The following is a 26,620-nucleotide window of genomic DNA, read 5'->3' on the forward strand; positions in this document are numbered from 1 at the left end:
CCATAAAAACGCAGGCGCCGCGGTCGGGTTCGAACCCGGGAACTTCGGGTCAGTAGCCGAGCGCCTTAACTACTCGCGCCACCGCGACGCGGGTGCGCGGACCGTCTGCATCTGCATTTTGTCGACGTAAACGTTTTACAATCTCATCCAATCCCTTTAAAGAACCTTGCAATTCCCTTTAAAGAAAGGCTGAAATTTACCGAAGCGCACCACCGCGGCGCCTCTTTCTCCATTCTTTCATTCCCTCGTTCGCCCCCTTTCCCCCAAGGCGCGTTTGAGGTGGTCCACCGAGAAATAAGACATACACTGCGCCTTTCCTTTTCTCAAAAATAATATTCATTTTTGCATTTCATACCCCGCCCCCCAGGTGGTCGAAATTATTCCGGAGCCCTCCACTACGGCACCTTTCTCTTCCTTTCTTCTTTCACTCCCTCCTTTACCCTTCCCTTACGGCGCGGTTCAGGTGTCCAACGATATATGAGACAGATACTGCGCCATTTCCTTTCCCCCCAAAAACCAATTATTATTATTATTATGCCCGCCTCCCTATGCCCCACGACTGAACGCACTCTGCTCTCGGGACGGCTGAAACCGCAACGGGGTGCTCAGAACGACAAAGCTCAAAACACACCGGTGCGCGGTCACCCTTCGTTCGGCGGGGTCATCAAAGCGGCGAGACCGTGCGCCGCGGCCGATGATGTGCCCTGTCCCCCGTGGGAATTCGCGGCGCTGCCCACTTTGAAATCTCAGCGGTGCCGCGCGAAACCTTCGGCGCCCGGCCCGCGAACAGCGGTCTCCGCCTCGTCCGGATTTGCATTGGAAATGCCGGCGCGGCTCACTTTGGAGCTCGCCTCTCACGTGTCGATTCGCGCGCATACATTGTGTTCCGCGACCGTCGCTGCTTTCGCTCTCTCATCTCTGCCTGCAGTTCTCAGATTGCGTTCATGCGGAATCAGACCGAATAAAGGAAGAAAAAAAGGAAAGGGAATTACGGGAAGCAGAAATTGGGAGGAAAGGAAGATTATTAGGGAAATGGCACGGGCCCGCAAATCTCAGGGCGAGAGTGACACGCTTGCAACGAATGTCTCTGTAATGACCCCGAGGGGAAGCCCTTGTTTCTTCTTTCATTTCTCAACTTTTCTTTTTTCACTCTTCTTAAAGCGGGCCGAAAAGGTTGAGCCGAAAACTCCTAGGAGTTCAAATGTGGCTGCTCGAAAGATGGGAAGCATTCCCATAATTCGATTGCTCTCATTACTTCTTTCACTCCCTCCTTTCTCCCTTCCCTTACGGCGCCGTTCAGGTGTCCAGGTGACTAACTATATCTGAGACAGATCCATTTCCTTTCCTCAAAAACCAATTATTATTACTAGACCCCATGCCAAAGCCCCACATAACAGCAACGCGCGTTATTTCACTTTTTCAAATTCAACCCTCCGAATAATTCGATCATGCAGTTGTGTCAGGGTCGAATTAACAACAATCAAGTTCATCTCGAAACAGGCTCAACCAGGAAAAAAATCGGTATTGGTAAACAATGTTAGCAGGAAAGAACACTTCCGGTCTGCATGAACGACCTTATTCTCTCACCGAGGCACTAGGTCATGCACCAGGTGCACTAATTGGGTTAATTAATTTAATGACAGAAACAAACCAGTGCACAAGAGGAGGACATGTGAGAGTAACACACACCAGCATTGACACTCACAGCTAAATTTTATTATAGGATAAAGGACTGTTCATATACTGAAGTGAAAATAAAAATGTGTCAGAGCTTGGAATAATCTTGGTACACATACTGGTGCAATACAGCACACCTCAGTACGTCAATGTGAGTTTTTACTGTATAAATTTTAGCGGCATGTGGCAGCTCCATTGTCTGTTCCAGTTACCTGTCCTCTGTCTTCAGTGCACTGATTTGTTTCTCTCATGAATTTGGCAAATTATTGTCCAAATGCTTGCTGAGGGAACAGACAAGACAAGCGCAGTCTTCTTTTTCTTCGAAAAATTAATTGCGAAACGTCTCTACAGCTCCCATGTGAAGGCACACAGCACACATTGAGCAAATTTATGAAAAAAATTACAGCAGCCACTGATGTTTCACGAACAGATGGCAGCAGTGAAATTTTTAACATTGCCCATTCATGCCCTGATGGTTTCTGTTACTTCGAGAAACAAATGAATAAAAGCATAATAGCATCCCCACAGGGGAAGGTAAAACTGCTGCTTGACATGCAACTTGTTCAATTAAGCACAAAGTTAGACAATGACAATATAAACAAATATAAAGACATTATATAAAAGATGTTCATTATGCAGCCAAAATGTAATATGCTATCATTCTAAACACACAACACACAAAATGATGTACATCGGGCAGATAGTGTAGAAATGCACAACTACGGGAACACTCAAAATTCTTTAAAAAGGTGGCTTGAGCTCCCACTTAATGACCGATTGCAAGAAGTGCAGCTGCTCACCAGAACTTGAAAAAAAAAAAAAAGACGAGGGCATACTTTATTGCAAGAAACCCCAGCAGTGCATCTGCCAGGCCTCACCTATTTAGCTCAGAAAAGAGTGTACTACCGTCCCCGACGTGTCCTCAGCCTGTTAACAGCAACCGCAAGAATAGGAGTGTGGATAGGGTTCATATATTCTAGTTACCCTGTTACTGGTGGTAAAAGACAGGTGATAAACTGCACATAAGCGCAAATTTACTGATTAGAGTGCAGAAAGGGCATGTGTGTTCATATTCGCAGGAGCCAGACAGCCTGTGCTTGCGTTTGTGTACGCTCCTTCAATGCAGCTGTACACGTGCATTGACAGAAACTACAGCTCTGCAAGCTCCGCATGAATTCAAGTCAATACTCCATCCATGGTTAGCATACAGGTAAGGGTGCTTGTATGTTTGCATACAAATATAATCTGTAGACACTGAGTATAAAGAGAGATAGAAAACCTGTGGGCCATTGCAGGAGCCATGGAAAGTGTACTACCAATGCCAGGGCTTCGACATAGGCACTAAAGCTGCAGAAATTTCAATGAATATGTGCAACTCTACTGAAAGTTTTTCATGGACTAAATAAGCTGGCTGTCAGAAAAATAAGCCTTGTAATGCTTTTGAGAGCTCTCACTGAAAAAAGTTCACTCATCTCAAGTAATGAAAGAATGAGTTTATTACCTTTAGCCAGTTATGCACATAATCAAACAGCAGTATACGCATGTTAGAAGCAAGTTATATGTCAGATGCCACATAATAACCATTCAGAAAATGCACAGCAACTGCCACCACTGGAGGAGGAGGAGGCGGAGGAGGAGGGGGGGGGGGGGGGGCATCTTGTAAGTGGCATGAGGCTACACGTAACGTAAACTGCCCCCCCCCCCCCCCCCCCCCCCTCCCCATACACTATATATATATATATATTTTTTAATGAATAATATGCATGTCAGTGATATACTTCTTGAATTAGTGGCGAGTTCACAATGAATGGTTGCTAACAATTAAACCAGCTGTGATTAGGTGCATCTGAAAGCTCGCACTTCACATGGAATGACCGCATGGAACGATATCCAGTGCAATAACGCTCCCTTACGCTACGACGGTTCCGCTCCTCGCTACGACGCGAGACCCTGTAAGCCAACTACGCGCAAGTGTGCAACACGGTTTCATACCTTTTGTTGCTGTCATAGCAGCTGAATGCGTCTGTCAAAGCGGCACTCGCACCACTCGTTTTCAACCACGAGAACGCACAAGCGCACAGTAAAGAATGAGGTCGAACTTGCACAGTCTGAGTTCTGTCAACGACGCTCACGTACTACTACGGACGAGCGCGGAAAACATATGGTAACTGCAGAGGACAGAACGAAAAGGTTGAGGGCCCCCGTCCCTTATTTAACCTGTTTTTACAGCCTGAATAACTAAGCTGATTCTAGTGAAGCAGTGTTTATCAGCTCAGTGCGGTTGACATACGTAGTATATAAAAGAAAGGAAACAAACAGGAAAATTATACAATCGCTGAGGCGCAACACGCAGCTTCTACAAGCGCGTAAGGTGACACTTCAATGAAGAACAACACAGGTATGTTGCCTTCCCGCAACAAGCATGCTCGAAGTCCAAAATTGGCGAGACTGGCTGTTGTCTCCCTACCGCGCAAACGGTGCGAGCAAGGTAAACAAGGCAGTAACCGCGCGCAACACAGGTGATGCGTGTAAGCAAGCAAGGCACAATATTAACAACAGTGTTGGTTCCATTGAGATTTTGATCCTTTCGACAGAAATAAGAAGCATGAAATGTTGGATTACTCGCTGCAGTTTTGGATCAAGCAGAGCAACGAAACAACTACTGCATCTGTACTGACGCGGATTGGAGAGGTCCGCAATAGCCGCGTAGGAAAAGTCGACAGCCATCAGATGCCGTAATTCGTACTCACACTTATGACATGTCGCAGTTCACAAGTTCAGTCATCAAGTCCGAAGTAACTCACATGCACCACAACACAACGCGCACACCCGCACGACCATCGCGAGAAAAGGGCAATGAAGTTTTGAGCCCTCCCAGGTTTCGATCGTGTCGCCATCTGTTCGCAACAACGCGCACCAAATCATCAATTAGGCCTTTTGCGGAGTTTCCGCAGGTAAATGCCGCAAGTTGTACTGCGACCAACGCAAATTTAGACATTAAAAGAAAGTATTGTGATTTAATCATCGCAAACACCAAAAACAAAGTACGACCAGTAAAAATTGTACGGCATTTGTTCATAAGCAATTAAATTGTACGATTTGAACGTCTTCCGATGTGGTCTAGTGGCTAGGATACCTGGCTTTCACCCAGGAGGCTCGGGTTCGATTCCCGGCATCGGAGTATATAGGTCCCATGGTGTAATGGTTAGCACTCTGGACTCTGAATCCAGCGATCCGAGTTCAAATCTCGGTGGGACCTATGTTTTGTTTTGTGGGAAAAAAAATTGTTAGATTAAGGTATCCATTTGTCGAAAGTATTACAATCCGGTCTCCGTGCACCTCTTCGAAGACCATGTTTATGCGCTCACTCAGTGTGATGTACGTTTTTTTTTTTTTCTGTATTTGGTGCTTTCGTTAGCCGAATACTTTTGAATTCGTTCTTAATTGCGCAGTTCGCAGGCATTTAAGCGGTCGCTCTCGCTGCTCCGATCGGCCAACCTACATCTTTGCTATGCTTTCTGTAGCGCTGTGCACCCTCACGCGACATTTTCCAGTCACTCTACTCGCATGCTTCACCAACCAGCCCACGTAGCTGTTTTTGATATAAACCTAAAGCATTTTTTTTTTTTTTAATGCGAGGCTTGGCAGCTTTTATGAAAATAATGATGCTCAGGTAGACACTGCAGCTTTCATCTTCCATGTCACGCCGTAATCTTCAAGTATGTGTTATTAATTAGAGGATAGTATACAGATACTACCATTTTTAGGCGTCATATTTAACGGAGTAGAGAGACAGGACAGTTGATTTTTGTTCCTCTGTCGTTACGGCTTCAAAAGCCGAACAGCGGCTGTGATGAACAATAATACGACCGGTGGCGCCATCTGTTTTGTCGGTCATAAAGTATCGGCAGAGGAGGGACGTGTTTTGCGGAGTTCTGAAGACGCTTCTTCAAAAAAAATTTGAAATTTAGTGCAATTCTGACTAAATTAAGTTTTTTGTGATTATTGATGAAGCAGCTGGAAAAGCATATTCAAACTTCTCGCAAAACACCCTCCTCTCACCTCCTCCTCTCCTCTTCTTCGAATCTCCACAGCCATGTCCACCACCGACAAACGAGATGGCGCCACCGGCGCAATCGCTGAAATAACTGCTGAAATCGCTGAAATAACGCGTTGCAGACGACGTGAATATTCCACTTTTTTATCGATTCAGGCTAGCACCTCAAACAAATATAGAATAAAACAATTTTGTCGACGAAATGCAATTTCTGTACGAAATTTTAGCTCGAACAATTCACCAGTCTAACTGAGAGAAGCATTCTACGGCGCATGTTTAATTGCGAACAGTCTGTATAACGAGCCGCTCTTTCAGAGACAACACGGACAATTGAGCTAGTTGGCACATCTTTGAAAACTTTCGAAAGCGCTGCGACAGGGGACACAAAGAGAAAGACACAAAGAAAGTTTTCAGAGACAGGTGTCAGGATTTTGGCCATCCACGTTAGACAACAGCGCAAAAAATTGCCACTGAAAGGGCGAAATAAACTTCATTGAAAATTGTATTGAAATAAACTTCAAGCACCAAACTTCTGGGACAAACATTTACCTTCCGGTAGCTTCACCCGCGCCACGTTTATAGGCCCGCGCTTCCTTCAGAAAATGGGAATTTGGCATCCAGCCACACAGTGGGGTTCAGTGGCTATGTCCAACGTTTACAGATATACACCAGTTTCGAAACACCTCGGCGCCCATGGGCAGGAGCCGGCCTGTCGCTGTTTCTGCGGTTGCGCTAGATTGAGCTGCCGGAGCGTGCGTCGTCTGCTAGCACCCAACGTTGCACTTACGCAGGGGGTTCCGAGTTTGCTTGTAGAACGTTTGTTTTGCTTCCCACTTCGACAAATAGGCATTATTCTCACCAGGCACGCCCGTTTTATCGCATGCACAATAATTTGAGCCGGGTTGACTTAACGTTTTGCTACTAACATTGCATACGTTCCGCACCCGCGCTCTTGCTGTCACACACCAAGGACAAGCGCCTGCCGCGTTCACCGTGCTAACATCTGCGGCAAGAGTTCTCACAAACTGGCGTGCAGCGGCGCGGATTTAGGCGTGTTGCGGAATAATTTGAAAGGCACTTGCTCGTCACCTGTGCTGTCAGGCCACAGTAGCACCGTGCACACGTACATGTCCCGGCGACGTTCAATTCTTTTAAGTGCGCTCAGCGCCCCGGCCTTCTGGTTTTGGTTGCTGCTCATCATGCAACATACCTCAGCGTACTGCTTCATGGTATACTCATCACTGTAGCACTGGGCAAGATACCGTCGTCTGAATGCGAAAATTTCCAATGCAGGATAGCACCTCGACTGAGGGACAGATGCAATCGCCAAAAATAAGTGACACCACAAAAGCATTGTTGAAAATATGAAAAATACGAGATTAAGGCTATTAAAATTGAAAGGAAGCACTTCAGTTTATTACTAATGTATACTGCGGAATTGTTGAGAGGTAGTCATACATCGATAACTATTTTTCTGAGGCTTCTCCAGCCTCGCTCTGGGGCGACCTATCAGCACTGTAGACGGTCTCAGTGCACATATAAAATGAACCAACTGGGCTGTAGATTGATCTATCATTTCAGGCAGCCCATCGAAAAGTGGTGCTCTCTACTTTTGAGTATAAACAGCCTCTCCCACAAGTTTCATAAGAAAGTGCACTTTCCGACGACCAGGCTGCGCTTCTAAACGCGACATCAAAGTAATTTGACATTGCGATATATTCTAGTTCTGAGGAAGTCACCGGGAAGCACCATTTTGGGTAACATACGCGAGATGAATGCTCTCCAAATAATTTTCTGCCTCAGCTCTCTTAAACATGACTTAGCGATCGCCGCTATTTAAAAGTAAACAACAGATGACGGGGCAGAATTGATCGGAAATCGCGTCAGAACGGCTTTTTTCTTATATGCGGATAAACCCTTGTTGATCTTCACGACGCCGTTCTACGCTTTTAGGATTAGTGATTACTTGAAACAAAGTCGCATATCTTGCCTGTTTTCTCGAGCAGCCTGTACACGCAGGGAATGTCCTTTTTTAACTTTTTTTGAACAGCGAAGGGTAAGATATGGCCATTTCTATCTCCTTAGCCGCTAGTGCAACCGCGCATGAAGCCGGTCCTCATACTTGTTGAATTTCAGCTGATTGTACAGGATAAAGCAGAGCCAAACCGCTTAACGCTCGGAAGTTCGATAATAATAACACTTCCTGACAAAGAGTGGCTTCATATGCAGGAGCGGCAATGGTTAAGTGGCGTTCATGACACCTTTCAAACTTCCTCTTTATGGATATCAAACGGGGAAATGAGAACGACTATCCGTTACTGGAAGCCATGAGTGTAATGACGTGTCAAGAAACAAAACCTGACGCACAGCAAAACATTCTATACCGCCGCATTTAACGAGATGCGCACTGTCGCTTGCACCGCTCGACGGCCACGACCACAGAGTTTCTAAATGTTATACCTAGAGGGAAAGCTGGCGCCACCTCTATGCGAGTTGCTTAAAGGGCACTTCATCCGCCCTGGGAAGGCCGGGAAGACAGCATGTCGTATTTGGCTCGACATTAATACATAACAACGACTGCACGAATACAAACTTTATCAAATAATAAGTTGCAAGGAAGCGTTGTTTTATGACCAGTATGTCCTGTAATAAAATATGCTTACTGTATATTGCGGTAAATGAGCAGAAAAGCAGATGGGTGCAAACGAGCACCGAATTTGCTCATGGCGAGAGAAGGATTTCATGTTGCGAGAGAGGGCTTCATGCCGCCAATTGCAGCTAACCGTGTAAAATAATTTTTTTCTTTTAGCAGACACACTTTATGGAGAAAATATTCTTGCAGAAAAATTGTTGCCGCTTAAAATGCTACGCTTCAGAAGCTTCCGTTTTCACATTTTGAAAACAGATGCTTCATTGGTGTACTCTGCTATTACGGGTTCGCGCCATGAGAAACTCGCCCAAACCCTCGCTCTTCTGTGAGAAACTAGTTTGTAGGCATTAAGTGCCGGCTCTCGTCATGCCTTGGCGCTGCGCTTACAGATTTTGCCAAGAAAAACATGAATTAATAAGCGGAAACCTGTCTTACCACAAGTAAGTGACGGCCGTGTTCATGCTGACAAGTGCAACATGTGGGCATTTGCGTGAATTAATTCGTGAAGTGGAAGTGATCCCTGCATGCAATGCGGGGACACCGCCCATCTTCGAAATGAACAAAACGCATTTAATCCTCAGTGAGTATACGGTTAACATAAAGTTGCGCTTGTAGAAGTACTTTGCGCTGTTAAAATAAGTGTCTCTATAGACTCCTAGGAGAAATGTGCAGAGTGCTCACGGCAGCAGACTGTGGAGTTCTGAATTCACAAAAACTTTCTTCCCATCCTACACCTTTCAATGCACAGATAGGTTACTGCTGAGAAAAAAAAAAACGCCTTTCCTTTCTATGTTTCCTCTCCTATCCTTTAACTCTCCTACTATCGGCACGCGGCAGCGAGCGTGGCTCGGCTTGAGCCAGTAGGCAGGCCCATGTTATAATATAATTGGTTTTGGGGGGAAAGGAAATGGCGCAGTATCTGTCTCATATATCGTTGGACACCTGAACCGCACCGTAAGGGAAGGGATAAAGGAGGGACTGAGAGAAGAAAGGAACAAATAGGTCCGTAGTGGAGGGCTCCGGAATAATTTCGACCACCTGGGGATCTTTAACGTGCACTGACATCGCACAGCACACGGGCGCCTTAGCGTTTTTCCTCCATAAAAACGCAGCCGCCGCGGTCGGGTTCGAACCCGGGAACTCCGGATCAGTAGTCGAGCGCCCTAACCACTGAGCCACCGCGGGCGGGGCAGTGCACTTTCTATTTTCCTGGCCGCAGCAGTGCAGTACAGTACAGAAAAACAAGCTTGCTGCCTAAAAGGCCTCCAGCGAGTGGACAAACGGACTTCAGGCCTAGCAGGCACCAGACACTATATGCTCAGCTCACTTCGAACCAAGCGCCTTCGGATGCCGTAGTGAATGACTTGGGAAATTTAGACCACCTGGGGTTCTTTAACGTGCACTGACGTCGCACAGTACACGGGCTTCTAGAATTTCGCCTCCATCGAAATTCGACAGCGGCGGCCGGGATCGAACCCGCGTCTTTCGGGCCAGCAGCCGAGCGCCATAACCACTCAACCACCGCGGCGACCATCCGATTAATTTGCATCATGTGGTGTTCTTCAACATGCAATGACATCGCGCAGCTACGTGCATTTTTGCATTCCGCTGAAACCAAAATGCGGTCGTCGCGGTCAGGACTTGAACCCACGACCTCGTCCTATCGAAGCAGTGGACAGGTGCGTATTCTTAGTGCAGATAATATTACATATTAGTCGCTATGCGTAGTGCTGGTGTGTGTGAGACCGTCCAAATTTTGAATTCTGTAGTGTCATTCAGAACCGTGCCTAGCTGTATGGACAACTACACAACTAGACCCAGTGCTTTAACACGAAAATAACTCTACAACGCATGTGACCTTATTTAGACCAGAACTTCAGAAAACAGTTTAGTATGTGGGCATATAAGGTTAGAAGCAGCTTTAAGCTATGACGCTGTAAATTAAAAAAAGATAGGTGTGGTTCAACCCGGCTTTCTCTAGTAAGATGAGCGAAAGCTCTGTGAAGCATGGTTAGACATGGTTTAGCTTTGACTAAACTTTACTGCATATCAATGCTTTGGCTTCGACGGCGACGATACGTCATCGAAGCACCAGTTTCGGCTCGTTGCTCATGCACGACTTTGCGTGAAGGTAAGCACACTCCACATGCTTTTATATAGCGAACGGCGCATCAGGTGATTTCCGGCAGTTGCGAGAGTGCCGTCGGCTCCGCATACGCAGTTGTGGATAGGCACAGCTAGTCACGTGATTCGCCAGCTGGGAGGCATGGAGGAAGGAAAGAACTAAGCAAAGGCGGTTACGTCACATTTTTTGAAGCCGCTCCCCCCTGCTCACCCCTCTATACTTGGCCGCCGTCTCGGCGCGCTTGCGCATGCGCAGCAGACGACGCCGCTGCGCCCAGCGTCGCCATTGGCTGCGCTGTCGGCCAAAGGCTCCCAGTAGTCCTTGCGAAAGCGCGTGACTTCCGGCATGCTTTTTGGCGTGCCTTTCGGATAGCGAGGGACTCTACTGAGCTTTGCTTCTTCCATGCTGGGAGCAACACCCTCTAAATACTTTCTTCAGGCCTCTCCAGGCCCTCCTTTCCACACGCGCTACGTCACGCCAAGTGTCCGGTCAGGCTGCTCACCAAGCGCGGCTCCGCTCCGCTCGGTTGTCTCCCTCGATGTGCTCGCGCTTGCCCGGGCAAGCACAGACACGAACGCAGTCTTGCAGTGAGCGTCTAGCTGCTGCTTGAGTCTTTCAGCCTGGCGTTGGGTGCATTTCCGTTCGCTCCTCGCACGGCTGTGTCTGTTTCGTGTGGCCGTTTCTTGTGTGGCGTGCGTACCTGTGCTAGCGCACGAATGGGAAACTGATTGCCTGCCGTGTAGCGAGTGCAACTTCGTGAAACATGGGCCGGTGCTGTGTTCCCGGGTGCCGCGGGAACTACCAGAATGGTCCCAAAGTACGTGTTTATTGCTTCCCAAGAGACGAAGTACGAAGAAAAGCCTGGTTGCGAGCCATTCCACGGAAGGATTTCACACCTACAGAGCATTCGAGGGTAAGACTCTGAAATATTGCTTAATAGGCGCTGGTAATTATCTTAGTTGTGAGCTGTCGCTCCCGGAAAGGCATGCTGTCTTTGTAGGCAATGATATCACTTCTTACACTTATGTATGAATTGTCCAGGAAGCATTTAGTTCTGTGGATGTGCATAAGGCTTGTGTAAAAGCTGTGTAAATATGTAAAAGCTGTTCACTATTCAGACTCTTTTTACTTAGTGTTTTAGGCAATGGAGAGTCATGGCGAATGGCCTTGCTTCATTTTCTCGTGCAGGTGTGTGAACTGCACTTCCACGCAGGCGACTTCATTACGACGTTGTCACACCAAGATGAACTGACAGGGAAAATAATAGAGGTGAAGCGTGACAGGCTACAGTTGAAGATTGATGCTGCGCCTTCTGTTTTTCCAAACTGCCCAAAATACTTGTCCTCAACGCCTGGACGGAGTGAATCGCCAGAGACGAAAAAAGCAAGAAGGGAAAACGCTGCTTTGCAGGAGGCTATGAGTAAGTCACTTCAGTCTAATGAGCTTGAACAGAAAAGAAACAAAGTTTCATCTTACGAGGAGTTCAAATCTAAGTTGCCTGGAATCTGCAACACGAAATTCTGGACCGTTTCTGTCGATGAGCAGTGCGTTAGGTTCCTTCTCATCGAGAATGATCCTTCACCTAATGTGAAATGCGCCTTGGTAGTTCTCCCTGATCTGTCACTTTCTGTTTTCTTGAATGGAGTGAAGCTTCTGTCGCTTCCTTCAGGCAGGATTCTGCCAGCTCAAGTATGCGACACCTCCAGCCTGTCCTTGCTGCTAGAAGAACTCGAGATAGGCTTGCATAATATACCTGAGGTGACGAAAGAGTCGAAACATACTAAAGTATTGCAGTTTGTCGGTTCACTGCTTGCAGACCTCATTGAGGACAGTGATACGACGAAAGAACAGTCTTCTTTGCTGAAATTTCTGGTTGAGCAGATAGAGCTTCTCCTCGCGAAACAGCATGTGTATAGCGCAGAGCTGCTGGTATTCGCCAGTATTTTGAATTCAATTTCTCCTCACGCATATCACTTCACAAGAGCTGCATCAAGAATCATTCTGCCCCATCCTTCCACACTGCGCCGTGTTTGCTCAAATTACAAAGCTGACCCTCTTGTGGAGCAAAATCAACCGCACTGTCTCTCCTACATCCGAGAACGAGTCAAATCAATGAAAGACCACGAGAAGACAGTGACCCTGATGATCGATGAGATCCACATAAAACCATACTTCGACTACAAAGGGGGCACAATAGTAGGATCGTCGGTTCATTCAACGGAACCAGCAACAACAGCCCATGTGTTCATGGTACAATCACTCCTTTCTGCAAACAAGGACGTCATTCACATATTACCTGTGAGCAAACTGAGCGCAGAAATTTTGCACGAGCATGCTAAGAACATAATCATTAATGTTGAGAAAATGGGGCTCAAAATTATCGCTGTGATAACGGACAACAATGCTCTGAACCGCAAGATGATGTCGTTATTTGCTACAAGTCCTCAGGTGAGCATTGTCTATCCCCATCCAGCCGATAACGCTCGCCCTCTTTTCTACGTGGTCGATCCTGTGCATCTCTTGAAGTGCATTAGGAACAATTGGATTAACCAGAAAAACCCTGGAACATGCCTCTATTTCCCTGAAATGGACTTGAGTGGAGCAATGCCCGAAGGGCCTCCTCGTATGAAAGCTGCTTCTTTCGCAGCTGTGCGGCAGCTTTATTCTTCAGAGAAGACGTCGCTTGTGAAGGCTGCTTACAGACTGAACGCAAAAGCCGTGAATCCAACCTCAATGGAGCGGCAAAATGTAAAGCTCGCTCTCGACGTCATTAATCAGTTTGTTTCAAATGCCCTCAGGACACATGGTTCCGCGTTCAAGATTCCTCAAGCTGAGTCGACTGCTCTTTTCATTGACGTTATCCTCACATGGTGGCAAATAGTCAATGTTAAGACCCCTTGCAAAGGCCAGAGGCTAAGGGACAGCATGCAAGACCCTGTAAGGTCTGTTGATGACACACAGTTAGCTTTCCTGAGCGGCGTTGTGGACTGGTTGGACGCTTGGGCAAGAATAAACATCACCAGTGGCTCGCTGACGAAAGAGACTCACAGTGCTTTGCGACTGACATGCTATTCTCTGGTAGAACTCTCGCGCTACTGCTTAGAAGAACTTCACTTCAAGTACGTACTGCTGGGCAAATTTCAGACGGATGCGCTAGAAGACCGGTTCGGCCGTTACCGCCAGCTGGCAGGATCACAGTACCACATTTCCGTGCGTCAGCTCTACGAATGTGAGAAGAAGCTTCGTCTTCAAAAACTTTTGACATTTCCACGCGAGGAAACAGAGTTTGAAGACGTAAGTGAGGATCTTGTCCCATGCAACTTTTCTGTGGCTGTCAGCGACGACGATATTACACACGCCCACTCTGACATGGATGCTATTGTCTACATTGCAGGATACGCTGCTCATGCTGCTTTAAAGAAGCTTTCATGTTCTGATTGCTTCAGCACATTGGTGATTGAAAATCGAGAGATCGAAGCGGAAAATACTGCCATGATAGCTAACCTGTCGAGAGGAGGGCTGAAGTTTCCCCAGCCATGCACAGTTCACATGGTACTGATGACTAAACTAGTTGCAGAGAAGTTGTCTTTTGGAGCAACCGCGGAAGATTTTCTCTCCTGTAGAAATCAACGTGGTGTCGTGATTTCACAGACGATTTCCCTCCTGGACGAACACGACATTGAGACATGTGAAAATGGCCACACTGCACAAACTCTCCTGCGCTTGGTAGTACGCGTTGCAACCAACGTTGTTCTAAACAACTTTTGCAAACTAAGAAATGATTCCATACAAGACAATGCGCAGCAGAAGGCCGCAGCCCGGAAAGCAGCAACGCTTAAGAAGAAGTAAGTTTTATTCCCAAGCAATAAAAATGCTTTGCGCACACTTCATTGCTGGTGTCTCGTCGTTTTTTATTGTAAGGGTCAGATTAGCTGTACAAATACTCAACAGCGCAACATTATTGTGAGTGTCATTATTGCTGTGTGTGAAAGCTTTAAGCAAAACACAATACAGAATAAAACTAACACAATGCGCAGTAGACGGTGTTTTTTTTTTCAATGTTCACGAACTTCTACTTTAACAACTAGATATACGCATGTGCGGTCTGTGCGGATGGATTTTACCGCACGGCAGACATCATGTACGTGATAGAACCTAATAATTAGATGATTAATTGAAATTAACTAATCAGTTTTTTATTATAATGACCAATAATGCGAAATTGGCGGCCGTATGCTAAATTGTTTATTATAAAAAACTGTATTAGCAGCTCGAACTTTCTTGACAATAAGGTGTTCTGCAATAAAAAAAATATATAAAGCAGATAAAATGATAGCCTAAGGCGCGCACAAACTAGCGAATTTCTTTTCTGCAGCAACGACAAAAATGAAAATGAAGGAATCACTTATAAGGCAGCTACGTACGGCAGTACCCGAATAGTGCAGACGGGCGCGGCGCGCTGAAATCGCGGAGCGCGGGGCCTGCACGGTCCCTTGGCGTGACGTCACGCGGCCGGTGGAGAGGCCTTAGCATTGAGAGGGTGTTGCTGGGAGGCGAGCCAGCGCTGTCGGCTCAACGCGCGCAGCTGTGGCGACACTGGCGAGGCGTGGTGAGTCACGCGGGATGACGTCAGAGCCAGTCCTCCACTCCTCCTGGTCTGAAGGTCATATTTCAGAGCCACATGACCTCCAGCTTTTTACGGGAGGAGTAGAACTTTTGCTCTAAAACACGGGTACACGAGCGGGACGTAGTTTCATCGCACTGCGCAGGAGCCGGAAGGGTGGCTCAGCTGAGTTATAATGGTCCACGCGCTTCTCGCTCACTGTGAATAAACCTCATTCGCAACACCACAGACCGCGAGGTAGCGTGTTGACAACAGAGTGTTTGCATTCAAGGCGGGAGTACAGTTGAGGTAGAAATTAAACGAAAGCTCATCCGTCTTCACAGTTGACGGAATAATTCGCATGATTTTTGAAGACCGCTCACCGGGCGCAAGCGGCCGAGTATTCGTCAAAATCAGGTCTTGATAGTGTTACCAAGCGCTCGTATTGACATCTCTGGCGCCTGCTTGAATTACAGTTCGGGAGCATCAGGAAGTGGCGCAAAATTTTTTAGGAGGAGAGAAGGCAGTGTAGAGCGGCAAAATACCGCCACATGCTGCTGATCTTGGGCGAGAAATCCCGTACGACGCGACTAGAGTAGTACCACATTCCGCTGAAACTTCTTAACGCTTCCTAAAAGTCTGAAGTTCAGTGAAGCTTAAGACCACGCAAAAAAAAAAAAAGATAGAATAAAGTTAATATTTTCCTCAGCATTCAGAATTGGTATTATTCGTTCACTCAGCACTGACAGCGCTGACAGTCAGAGCAATGCATGTAGCTTTCTTCCTAATAGCGAATTGTAGGGAAAGAAAACGGTGCTCAGTTCGAACGGAAGTTGTGGAATCCTGTTAGCGTTTGTAGGTTTTTCTCAAAGATGGTTAATTTTCAAAGTGGCGCAGCCCTCCAATGTGGCGGTAACAAAAGAGACCGAATGGTGCTGTGAGCCAAATACTGGTGCTTCTGGCAGTGTTAGAAGAGCGCACTTGAACGTGAGGGAGAGATTTGGCCCAAATCCGTCCAAGCTGGCCCATTTAATTAAAAAAAATATAGATAGAAAGAAGGAGTTCGGTTCGCGAGCGCACGACCGACATATCAATTTTGCCCTATTAATTTAGCACTATGCCATCGTTCGTCGGGTTACACCTGAAACTGGGTCAGCAGCCCCCGCCCACCCAGCACGGCGTCCCGTCGGGTGCACCGCTGCCGCTTTGCTGGGCGCTCTCTTTGTGGGCGCTGTTTTCCTTCACCCGGAGCTCTAGGTCGGCGTCATGGCCGAGTACGTGACGCGAGCCGCGCGGCTGAGAGGCGCGGAGCACGTGCCGCACGAGCAGCGTGCGCTGCTGACGCCGTGCCGCAGTTAAGAATTCCCCAGCGAGTTCTGCAACGAGTCGAGGTCGGCCGCTGCCGCCGAAGCTTGAGCACCACGCAGCAGCACGTCTTATCAGTCGGTTCTCTTCGTACCATTGGCAGCCTGAGCAATTTTTGGAAGAAATCACTTACTCACTCACACTCACTCGCTCACTGTCCCGCACTCGCACTCACTCACACTCACTCACTGTCACTCACTCACACTCACTCACTCACACTCACTCACTCACTGTCCCGCACTCGCACTCACTCACACTCGCTGTCACTCACTCACTGTCACTCACTCACTCACACTCACTCACTCACTGTCCCGCACTCGCACTCACTCACACTCGCTGTCACTCACTCACTGTCACTCACTCACACTCACTCACTGTCACTCACTCATTCATTGTCACTCACTCACTTCCACTCACTCACACTCACTCGCTCACTGCCACTCACTCACTTCCACTCACTCACACTCATTCATTCACACTCACTGTCACTCACTCACTCACTGTCACTCACTCATTCACACTCACTCACTCACACTCACTCACTCACTCACACTCACTCGCTCACTCACTCACTCACTCACTCACTCACTCACTCACTCACTCACTCACTCACTCACTCACTCACACTCACTCACTCACTGTCACTCACTCACTCACTGTCACTCACTCACTCATTGTCACTGACTCACTGCCACTCACTCACACTCACTCGCTCACTTCCACTCACTCACTGCCACTCAATCACTCACACTCACTCATTCACACTCACTGTCACTCACTCACTGCCACTCACTCACTCACTGCCACTCACTCACTCACTCACTCGCTCGCTCACTGCCACTCACTCACTCACTCACTGTCACTCACTCACACTCACTCACTCACACTCACTCACTCACACTCACTCACTCACACTCACTCATTGTCACTCACTCACTGTCACTCACTCACACTCACTCGCTCACTGCCACTCACTCACTGCCACTCACTCACTCACACTCACTCACTCACTCACTGCCACTCACTCACTCACTCACTTTCACTCACTCACACTCACTCGCTCACTCCCACTCACTCACTGCCACTCACTCACTCACACTCACTAACTCATTCACTCACTCACTGTCACTCACTCACTGCTACTCACTCACTCACTCGCTCACTGCCACTCACTCACTGCCACTCAATCACTCACTCACACTCACTCACTCACACTCACTCACTGTCACTCACTCACTCACTCACCTCTCTGCTATAATGGACTTTTCGTTGCAGACTGTTCAACTTAATTTATACGTTACCTGAAATTCGCCCAGGGCTGCACGTGCTTACCGTTTCGTAAATGCACTGGGGCAGGCTCAAACGCAAGCTGATAAGATTTATAGTTTATGGGTGTTTAACGTCCCAAAGCGACTCAGGCTATGACGGACGCTGCAGTGAAGGGCTTCGAAAATTTCGACCACCTGGTGTTTTTTAGCGTGCACCGACATCGCACAGTACACTGGCCTCTAAAATTTCGCCTACGTCGAAATTCGACCACCGCGGCCGGCATCGCAGAGCGTCAACGAATATGAAAGGAGCGAATCTAGCGATTCCCAGAAAAGGTCGCTTATCTTGGACACTTTACCTTGCCATCTCCCACCGCTAATACAATAAGAATTTTGTATTCGATCTAGGCGCCCTGTGAGACAAGCACGCGTAAAAGAAAATATTCACAGGGCCACCTGTTACATTGTGTGTTGGCAGTGCGATATCCTTATGAGGTTTTGATGCCTTTATCGCAAGTGATTTCACTTCCGGTCAGCCAGTGAGAATTATCCGGTCTGGTGACGTCACGAATTCCTTCCTGCCAATGAGAGAATTTAATGACCTACGACATATTTTCCCCCATGAGGCTTTTAATGTCATCTAATTGCCTGTATACCAAATTTATGTACTTTACAATAAATTCAATAAATTCAAAATTCAAATTAATAAGCTATGAACAGTGCGCAGTGGCCGACGCGGTGTGTTTGTCAGCGAATCAAACATAGGTTTATGGCGACCGGTTCTGTTCGAGCCATTGCTTGCTCATAGCTGCTGCACACTCGCGACCGATGATGAGAGCCGTGCGCAGAGAGTGCGCAGCACCTTCTCATTATTATGCGGTAATTATTCTCTCTCAGCACCTGTTTAACCTTACCAGCCCTAGCTCTTGAACTTTCTGTGTTTTGCCTGACTCGCAGCATGCTGGCCGTAAACAAGCCAGCTGCCAGGCGCACGTGCTCGGCCAAGGCTACTCTGGGACCCACGGGAACGCGCAGTGGCGTACGAGCAGTCATGAGCACCACTATCCAAAAAGGAAGAAAGAAAAAAAAAAACAGCCGAACTACTTTCTCTTGTATCCTCCTACGTGGCTCCACCCACATGGTACTCACAGCGCTGTGGATAAACGGAGCTCGGCAGATTTCTTTTTTCGTCTATCCCTCTCCGCGGGCTGTCGTTAAATATTAGAGCATGATGTATTTCTCGAGCAAAGAAAGTGAAAACACGGTTGCACCTTCCTCTTTTGCTCACAGTGAAGGGATGAGAGAAAGAAGGTTGTCTTCTCTGTTCTCGCTTGTTTGTCGACAAGTGAACTTATTTGGCATCATGTCCAACATTCTTAGACCAAAATTTTTAATACTGGGAAATTTTAAGATTCTGTTATGGAAATATTGAAGGTAATGATCCATTCTTCCGTCGTGTAGCAAAATATTTGTTTTAGAGCTTTTCCAACGTTCACATGCAGCAGTAAAAAATACCATAAAAAACGAATGGGGCGCGCTTTTGATGACAGCAAAAACGTTAATAGCAAAATAAATGCAAGCCTGTCGACGGGAGATATGCGGTTGTATTGATTGCTATGGTGGAATCTTGCAATATACGAAAACAAAACTGCGTTCATAAAGTTTTTCTCGTTCAAAAATGCTTTTGTCGAGAATTGTTGGGTATGATAAACGCACGCAAACGACGCACTGAAAACAATTTCAAGAGAGAAAAGAACTTTGCAAAGTCCGTTGGCAGGAGTACAACAGCTGTCTGCCTGAACAAATCCGGAGGTACACGGGGGGAAAAGATTCTGTTCATGCACTTAATTATACAATTGGGAAATGAAGAGCCCATTGCTTATATTTAACACTTTTCCAGTAAATTTCTCCCATACTTCTTGCCCGTGGTGTTCCTATTATTTTCTTTACTGTTCTCTATGGTCGCGCAACTAAATGTGCTTTCCAGAATGCTTTTGCCTGTTATTTTAGTTCAAAAGTACTACTTCACCAGTAAAACAGAAAAACTTGGGGTATGTGAGACGCCTCAACCTTTGACGTTTGGCCTTTAACCCTTGATCATAAACTTTGACGCTGATGTTGCATGCGATTGCCTTTGAGGCGGTGTCACCTCAAGTGCTTTCGCACGTCCTACTAGGTTTAACTATGTTAGAACCCTACCAGTTGTTTTATTCTTGTTCAAATGCGCATGCGATGACAGGGCATTTGACCAAGGAAGGTGACTCGAGTCACCTTCCTTGCTTTAAAAATCGACGAGCTTAAAGGGGTCGAATGTGTGAAACTTGCAGGTAAAGCATGCGAAGTCCTTTTGGGATAGCATTTGAAATGGTGACGCAATCGCCGACTACTACTACTACTTCTGTGACGTCGCACCGAACTTTCTCGCACTTCTCGGGTGCTTTGAGAAGAAGCCTACAATTCAATCGTCGGCTACGTCATTATTTTAAGTGCTAGCGCAAAAACACTCGGCCCGCTTTACCTACACCTCATATAGATCTGAATCCTTGAATGTCGCGGAATTCTCGAAAAGAGGTGCAGTTGCCCTTCAAAAACTTGGGCAGCAAAAGCGATGAAACGAGCTCAGTTTTGCAGCCGGATTTAATCGGCCTCGCTGCGCCTGCGTGCTGCGCACGTAAGGAAGCCGAATGGCGCATGCCATCATGGCTGACGCTTGCAACAGGGCATTAAGTACAGGCGCCGACACGAGAGAACTGGTGCAGTGACACAAAGCAGATTGGACTAGTTCGCCACGTTGCCGCAGTATGGCGTCTATTTCCTGAAAATCACCATTTCTACCAAGTACTCTGCAGTGTTTACTGATCAGTTAAACCACCGTGGTTAATACTGCACTACTTCGGCATTTTTTTTTTGCCTGTAAAGAATGCACCACTGCAAAAACACAGTTGTTGTGGTGAAGCTAACTTTTGAGCAGATTATGTATGCGTCAAGGTTTACGAATGATTTATTTTCTTTGTCGCGGATCAAGCGCACAATTCTGTTCATTTTGCTTTCACGTAACGAAAAGGACTGCTATGTTTCTGTGAAGTATTTGAGCTCTTGGTCGTTCGTTTTGAGCAGTGACCACCATTTTACGGAAGAAAACATCATGCTGCACAACACACCAAATTCAAAAACGTCAGTGATGAGGACTTATATTTTGATGAGCAGTATTACACCGTCTTACTGCCGGCATGACGGCTCACAGCGGTAGCATCTTGTGATGCTGAATTTAGCAAAGTTCTTCCATAAATGCTCTGGTGAAGCTGAACTGTGATGAAAATTTCACCACTATCGAAATCCAACGTGGCCCACGTGAAGCTGGCCCTATTTTTTTTTTTCATATTATCTTAGTAAGCATTGCAATAGAGCGTTGACGTTCCAGATTCAGTTTATGATTACGGAGAAGTACAGAAACATTGGCGATAATCTTTGGGGGTGGTAGCAAGCGGCAACAGGGTGCAACCGGCTATATATCACAACAGTAGTGTGTAGTCGCCTGCTCGCAAGCTGTGGCAGCCACCAGAATGAGAACTTGCCTATGGGAGCGTGATGACTGGCGGTGTTTAGTGGGATGGCATGTGGTTGATGTGCAGCAGTGTACGCTGCGTATGTGTGTGGGTGTGTGCGTGCGTGCACGTTTGAGTGTGCGACAGAGAACTACGGATGTGCAGAACATTCTCAGTTTCTGGCTGCTACATTCGAAGATGCGCATCGTCTAGTTGAATTGTGTGTGAAGGACAAGGTAAGGCAGTGCATATTCTAATTACAGGAAAAAGAGAGAGCAGTGCCTCCATCCGACAAGCTAATGAGAAAATCCCAACCAAACAGGCAATTATGTCAGTGTGTTGTTACGATCCCGAAGTTCTCACGCGCACACGCAGGACATATTCATGTTTCGCTTAACTTCGGTCTCTTTTCTCTTTTCTAACTGGCACGCTTTGGTGCTTTCTGCTAGCGAGACTCCCTGTATTAATACAATCACCGCTACTGTGAACCAGGCGCAGTTAAAATAATACTTCTAACACGCATGCTTAGTTTGAACTCAGCTTCGGTCGATGCCATCACTAGCACTGTGTCTGTCGGCTGCGCATCAGCACAATAGTACTGCCGGTGCAATCACACCAATTCTTTAACAGCGCGGCACGTCGACCTGCAAGCGTTTTACAGGACAAGATTCAGCAGCAAAGACTTTCCTAACCGCTGCATGCGTGTCAATCTAGACTCGCCGGCCGGCGCTGCATAGCCGAGTAGCCATTCGCCGGATTCGGCCCATGTCCGACTAGATAAGGACGCAAAGTGGTGAAATAACCGAACTCGTAGTGAAGGACGCACTGAATGACCCTTTCATCATCTTTCTTTTTCCCTTTCTCAGTGAGATTTCGGCGAACATTTCGACAATCATCTCTACAGAAATCTATTCATGTGAACTCGTTCTTTATTCCTTGTTCTTAAATCTCCGCAGCGCTGCCAAGGCATTGCAGCAGAGGACACGAAACTTTATAAAACAACTCCACAGTTTTGCGACAAACCACATCTTTTAGTAGAAAATTCCATTCGCTAATGGTACGCGGAAAAACTGAGACACCTTGGCATCAAGAGATGCCAATATTTTTATATATACTTTTGCAAGCTTACACTGCTGCCTATTAACCCTTACACGCCTTGAAAGTTCGCGGCAGCCTGCGTTGGAAACCGCCCATAACGACAGGGGTGCGGATCGCCTGTCCCCGAGTGTCGCAATCCATCCAGGTTTTTCCCGCCTCGCTTTGTAGCGAGGACGCGGCCGCGAGGAAACTGCGCACGTTTAACCGACAGCTCTTCGTAGAACGCGGATCGTGTTCGCAGATTTCGAACTAAGAGACACACACACCAGAGCACTCGCACACACGCTGACGCGTGGTATCCCCAATAGAGGTCACTCCCTCCGCGTAGGTTGCTTCCACTTTAGAAAATACTGCATTCAAAGCAGCGCCCAGCGTCGTCTGCTTGCAGACGATGCGTATATATGACAGCCTTTTCTCCTTCTGCTTTATTGTATCGTTCTTTGTTGGTTTAAAGAAATGAGAAAAAGTGGCTGCATTCGAATCTTGCTGAAACATTAAAGAAAAACGAAGTTTTCTATTTTTCTTTTTGCTCACGGATTTTAGGAGAGAATTCCCTCACATCTGGCTACATTTGCCGTGCACTGGTGTTCAGACACGGCTACTGAGTATGGCTCGTCGGACATGAATCCTTGCCTAAAGCGCTCGTTTATTTAAAAAAAAAAACTTTTTTTTTATCCAGCGTTTGTGTCACGATAGCTGGTTAGCTGCTGAGTTTTTGAGCTGGGCGCGATAGGCATCCTGATCACGCAGAGACGGCACGGCACTTGATAGTTACCCGTCGTCCATGACTGAGTGACGGTTTACGGCGCCGCCCACACAGCGACGCATGAACTCGGTTCATGGGCTTGTTGTGCTTCGTGCTACTTGCACAGCGCTTGTCCTGCCATCTAGCGATGATGAATGACACGACGCCTGGACTATTGCGAACCCGTTATTTTCTTTCTTGGCTGTTGTGCCAGATACTTACTCGTGTGTGGAGAAACTCGGCACAGGGCAGCGAACGGATCGTAAAACAATTTATACGTAGGCGATGTTCAGTGCTAGAGAACGTCATGACGATGATAGTGGATATTTATGGCGCAAGAGCATTTGCGGTCAAAGAGCGCCATGGTACAAAGCATTTTTCGTTTTGCTCAAGGTGGAGTCTATAAGACCCATTTCCCTAGCATTTCACCTTGACTAAGCCGAGCACCAGACCAGGGGACAGCTTGTAGCAATTGTATCACCGGCGGATACCCGGCGGCACTGGGGATCGAACCCCGCACCTCCCGCATGCGACGAGGGTGCTCAACCACTAGGCGACCGCTGCTTGAGAACATGCATGTTGAGCGTGAAGGCCGCGCCCGTCTGGTCCTGATGCCTGGCGATCAGACGGAGCAGCGACTAAATGAAAACACTCACGCCACTTTAACCGTACAGCATGAGATTTATTTATCCTTTCGTATATACTCTGACGCCTCAGCAAAGGCAAAGAGAAATTATACCAGAGCTATGTCTATGTGATATACCGAGCGAATGACGTCTCGGAATGAGTATAAATTACTTCAGCACCGGAAAAGTTTTATAACCTTTTTGGCTACAGTTTTGTGCTTACTATCGTTTCCATATGTGAAGTAATGTGACAGTGATAAGAAGGTAAGACAAGATATTAAGAATTTTAGAGCACAATGTCTGTGCATAATCGACGAACAGCAAAACACAGCAAGAGAACAGGGTTCCTGAGGTATACCTATGTAACTGCTCATATCAGAGCACAAGAATTACGCCTGCTACATCAAGCGAACACAAATAGGCTTACAACTGCTTCTAACTCGTTTCTCTAGGCTAATGCCGAAAACAAGAACGTGTTGAGCAGATGTCGTTAGGCGGGACCGCAAAAATCGAGCTTAGTTTAGCGTAATACGTATGGCAAATACAGATAAGAAAGGTCTACAGGCTACCTTCGCAGGGGGCGCGTTGCATCTTTAATACCTAGCCTCGCACCTAGCGTCACGCTTATTGTCCCGGCTAGAACGAAATGCGACTAGGCCTAAATGCAGCTAGGCTGAAATGTTTGAGCAAAGACCAGGCTGATGAGAGCGGCACACAGGAGACTGCTGAAAAATGTGTTCACTGGAGAATGGGATGGTAAAAGCGGTACTGGTCGGTTCGCTATAGCGTTGACCAACAACACGAGTTGTAATATTAAAGAAATGCGCTTTTAAGTAAGCCTCTCTTTCTTTTTTTTTTTCAATGCAGACAGCGCTTGCCGTAACGCTAGCATAAGTGAGGTGCACCGTGGAATGCGGGACACCAGAGGGGAAAAAAACAGCGCCAGTGCCTTTCTTTTTTTTTTTTTCATTCGCCGTCGCTAGGGACAGAGCGAGAGCGCAGGCGGGAAGAGAGGGCGTGAGAGGAAAATGGAAGAGTACTACGACACCCCTGGCAACCGTCAGCGTAGAGAGGTAGCTGGGGTTTGGGGAAAGGGGGGGGGGGAGGGAGAGCGAGAGCAGACTAGGCCCCGCGAGGTGGCCGCCGGTGTGCCCGTGTTGTGCTCCTGCTGCAGTTCGGACCCAGCAGTCGCAGAGCCGGTTGTGTTCGTCCCCCTAGACCCGTGCGTTCAGGAATGCCCAGCGTCGACGAGCGTGGTGGCGACGCAGTGCCCGTGGCGTCGTAGTTGTTGTTGGGGGGGAGAGGCCCGAAGTGGTGTGCCAGTCGGCAGGGATGCCGCGCAAGATCAACTTCAGCGTGGTCCAAGTGAGCGCCGAGGACGAGAACTTCCCCGCTTCCGAGCTGAACCTGCACGGACCAACCGTCAAGGGATGGCTCTCCAAGAAGTGAGTGCCCTCGTTTGTATATATATACACTCACCGCGTTTGAACATTTTTTTTTCTTTTTCGGGTTTATCTCTGACAGATTTGCCGTCAGCCTCTGTACATTCTTTCAACTCTCGCAGACGCTAGTAATCTGAAACTTCAACGAGCAAAGGCGAGCTTCTGCAAAAAAAAAAAAACACACGAAAGCGGAAAGCACTAAACGGAGTGAAGCTGGCGCAGTTGAAAAGAAAGTAGCAGAGAAGAACACAGTTCACAGTATAAGTGAATGACGAATCTGAGCCCAGGAACTTAGCTAGCTGTTGTCGGCGACTCTACGCCGACAACGGTTAACTCGCTTCTCCTGCGGACGTTGGTATGCAGCTGTAACGAAGGGGCTGTACTGGGCTTTGAGCGCGTCAACAAACCACGCGTCGCAGGCGTTGGTGGCGTACGTTTACATATTGGTACCACGGGCATGCGTGACCGTTTCACACAACCGGCTTATCGGGCGTCGCCCTCTTCTCTCTTTAAAATTAACGTTAGTAGAACTGCGCATCCACCACACAGCGTAGCTGTCCTCCACCGTCATTGAAAATCAAAATCTGTATAAATTAAGATGACATAATGTCCGTCTTGCCTCATGTTTACTGGAACGAATAAACAAAGCTATAGGTGACAGCAAAGATATGCACTTGCGAGACACTTACAAAGCTGCCTGTAATGTGATCCTTTGTTTTCCCTTATAACCGAATCTTAAGTTACGTAATGGCATTTTGCGCTCCACTCTATATCACTTTTAGTTCAGACAGTGCGCGTATAAGACGGCGCGCGTAAGGGTTTTCGTAAGTCTGTTTTGTAAACACATGCTTATCTCGTCAGGATGGACAGAGAAGGTGCGCTTTATTTCCACGATGGAGTGTGCGTCTTCGTCGCCGCGTGCCGTGTCGGTGACGGTCACAGTGCACGTTGTAGAGCTGCTCATATAGCTGCACATTGTAGAACTGCTCAAGTAGAGCGTGCGCACTGAAATTCAAAGCAATAAAAACAGCCTTCGAGCCGACCCTATGCGTATACTGATGAATTCGTAGTAGCACGGAGCCAGATGCACAGAAGTCGGGGGTTTGGTTCTCACTGGCGGCGTGCTTTTGTTGTTTTTTTCGTCTGCAATGTATGAACTCGTAGGTATTCATAATAATAAAAGAAATTTGTTAACTATTCCCTTGGCTTCAAACATTGCGCAGCCAAGTATACTTTCTTAAGGAGTTTCTCCTGTCCCCCATGCCCTTTTAAACTCCAGCAGACGGTATCTGCTTGCTGTTGTCGATGTTCCTGGCTTCCTTTTTTTTTTTCATTGAGAAGGACTTATGATCAAAGCGTGCTATTAAGAAAGTTGTTGCAAAACGCCTGCTGTTCTCCATCTCGCTTTTGGCCAGACAT

General features: G+C 47.2%; 2 protein-coding genes and 2 non-coding genes across 4 annotated transcripts in view; 3 read left to right on the plus strand and 1 right to left on the minus strand.

Moving 5' to 3' along the window:
* Positions 1 to 4,562, minus strand: part of Hsepi (D-glucuronyl C5-epimerase) — a 61,667-nt gene extending 57,105 nt beyond the window's left edge. Inside the window, exon 1 of the mRNA XM_077653453.1 lies at positions 4,428 to 4,562. The gene's annotated coding sequence lies outside the window, so the exon portion shown is untranslated. The remainder of the gene's footprint in view (positions 1 to 4,427) is intronic.
* Positions 4,563 to 4,786: 224 nt separating this feature from the next.
* Positions 4,787 to 4,858, plus strand: TRNAE-UUC (transfer RNA glutamic acid (anticodon UUC)). The gene has a single exon. It is a non-coding gene; the product is annotated as a tRNA-Glu (tRNA).
* Positions 4,859 to 4,864: 6 nt separating this feature from the next.
* On the plus strand, positions 4,865 to 4,936 carry TRNAQ-CUG (transfer RNA glutamine (anticodon CUG)). Its single transcript has one exon. It is a non-coding gene; the product is annotated as a tRNA-Gln (tRNA).
* Positions 4,937 to 25,047: 20,111 nt separating this feature from the next.
* The window catches only part of LOC144118394 (centrosomal protein of 104 kDa), a 64,350-nt gene continuing 62,777 nt past the window's right edge, over positions 25,048 to 26,620 (plus strand). The window contains exon 1 of the mRNA XM_077651341.1: positions 25,048 to 25,204. Within this exon, the coding sequence (XP_077507467.1) occupies positions 25,092 to 25,204 (113 nt within the window). The 5' untranslated portion in view covers positions 25,048 to 25,091. The remainder of the gene's footprint in view (positions 25,205 to 26,620) is intronic.

Source organism: Amblyomma americanum, chromosome 2 (genome assembly GCF_052857255.1).
Source record: "Amblyomma americanum isolate KBUSLIRL-KWMA chromosome 2, ASM5285725v1, whole genome shotgun sequence".
Lineage (NCBI taxonomy): Eukaryota > Metazoa > Arthropoda > Arachnida > Ixodida > Ixodidae > Amblyomma > Amblyomma americanum.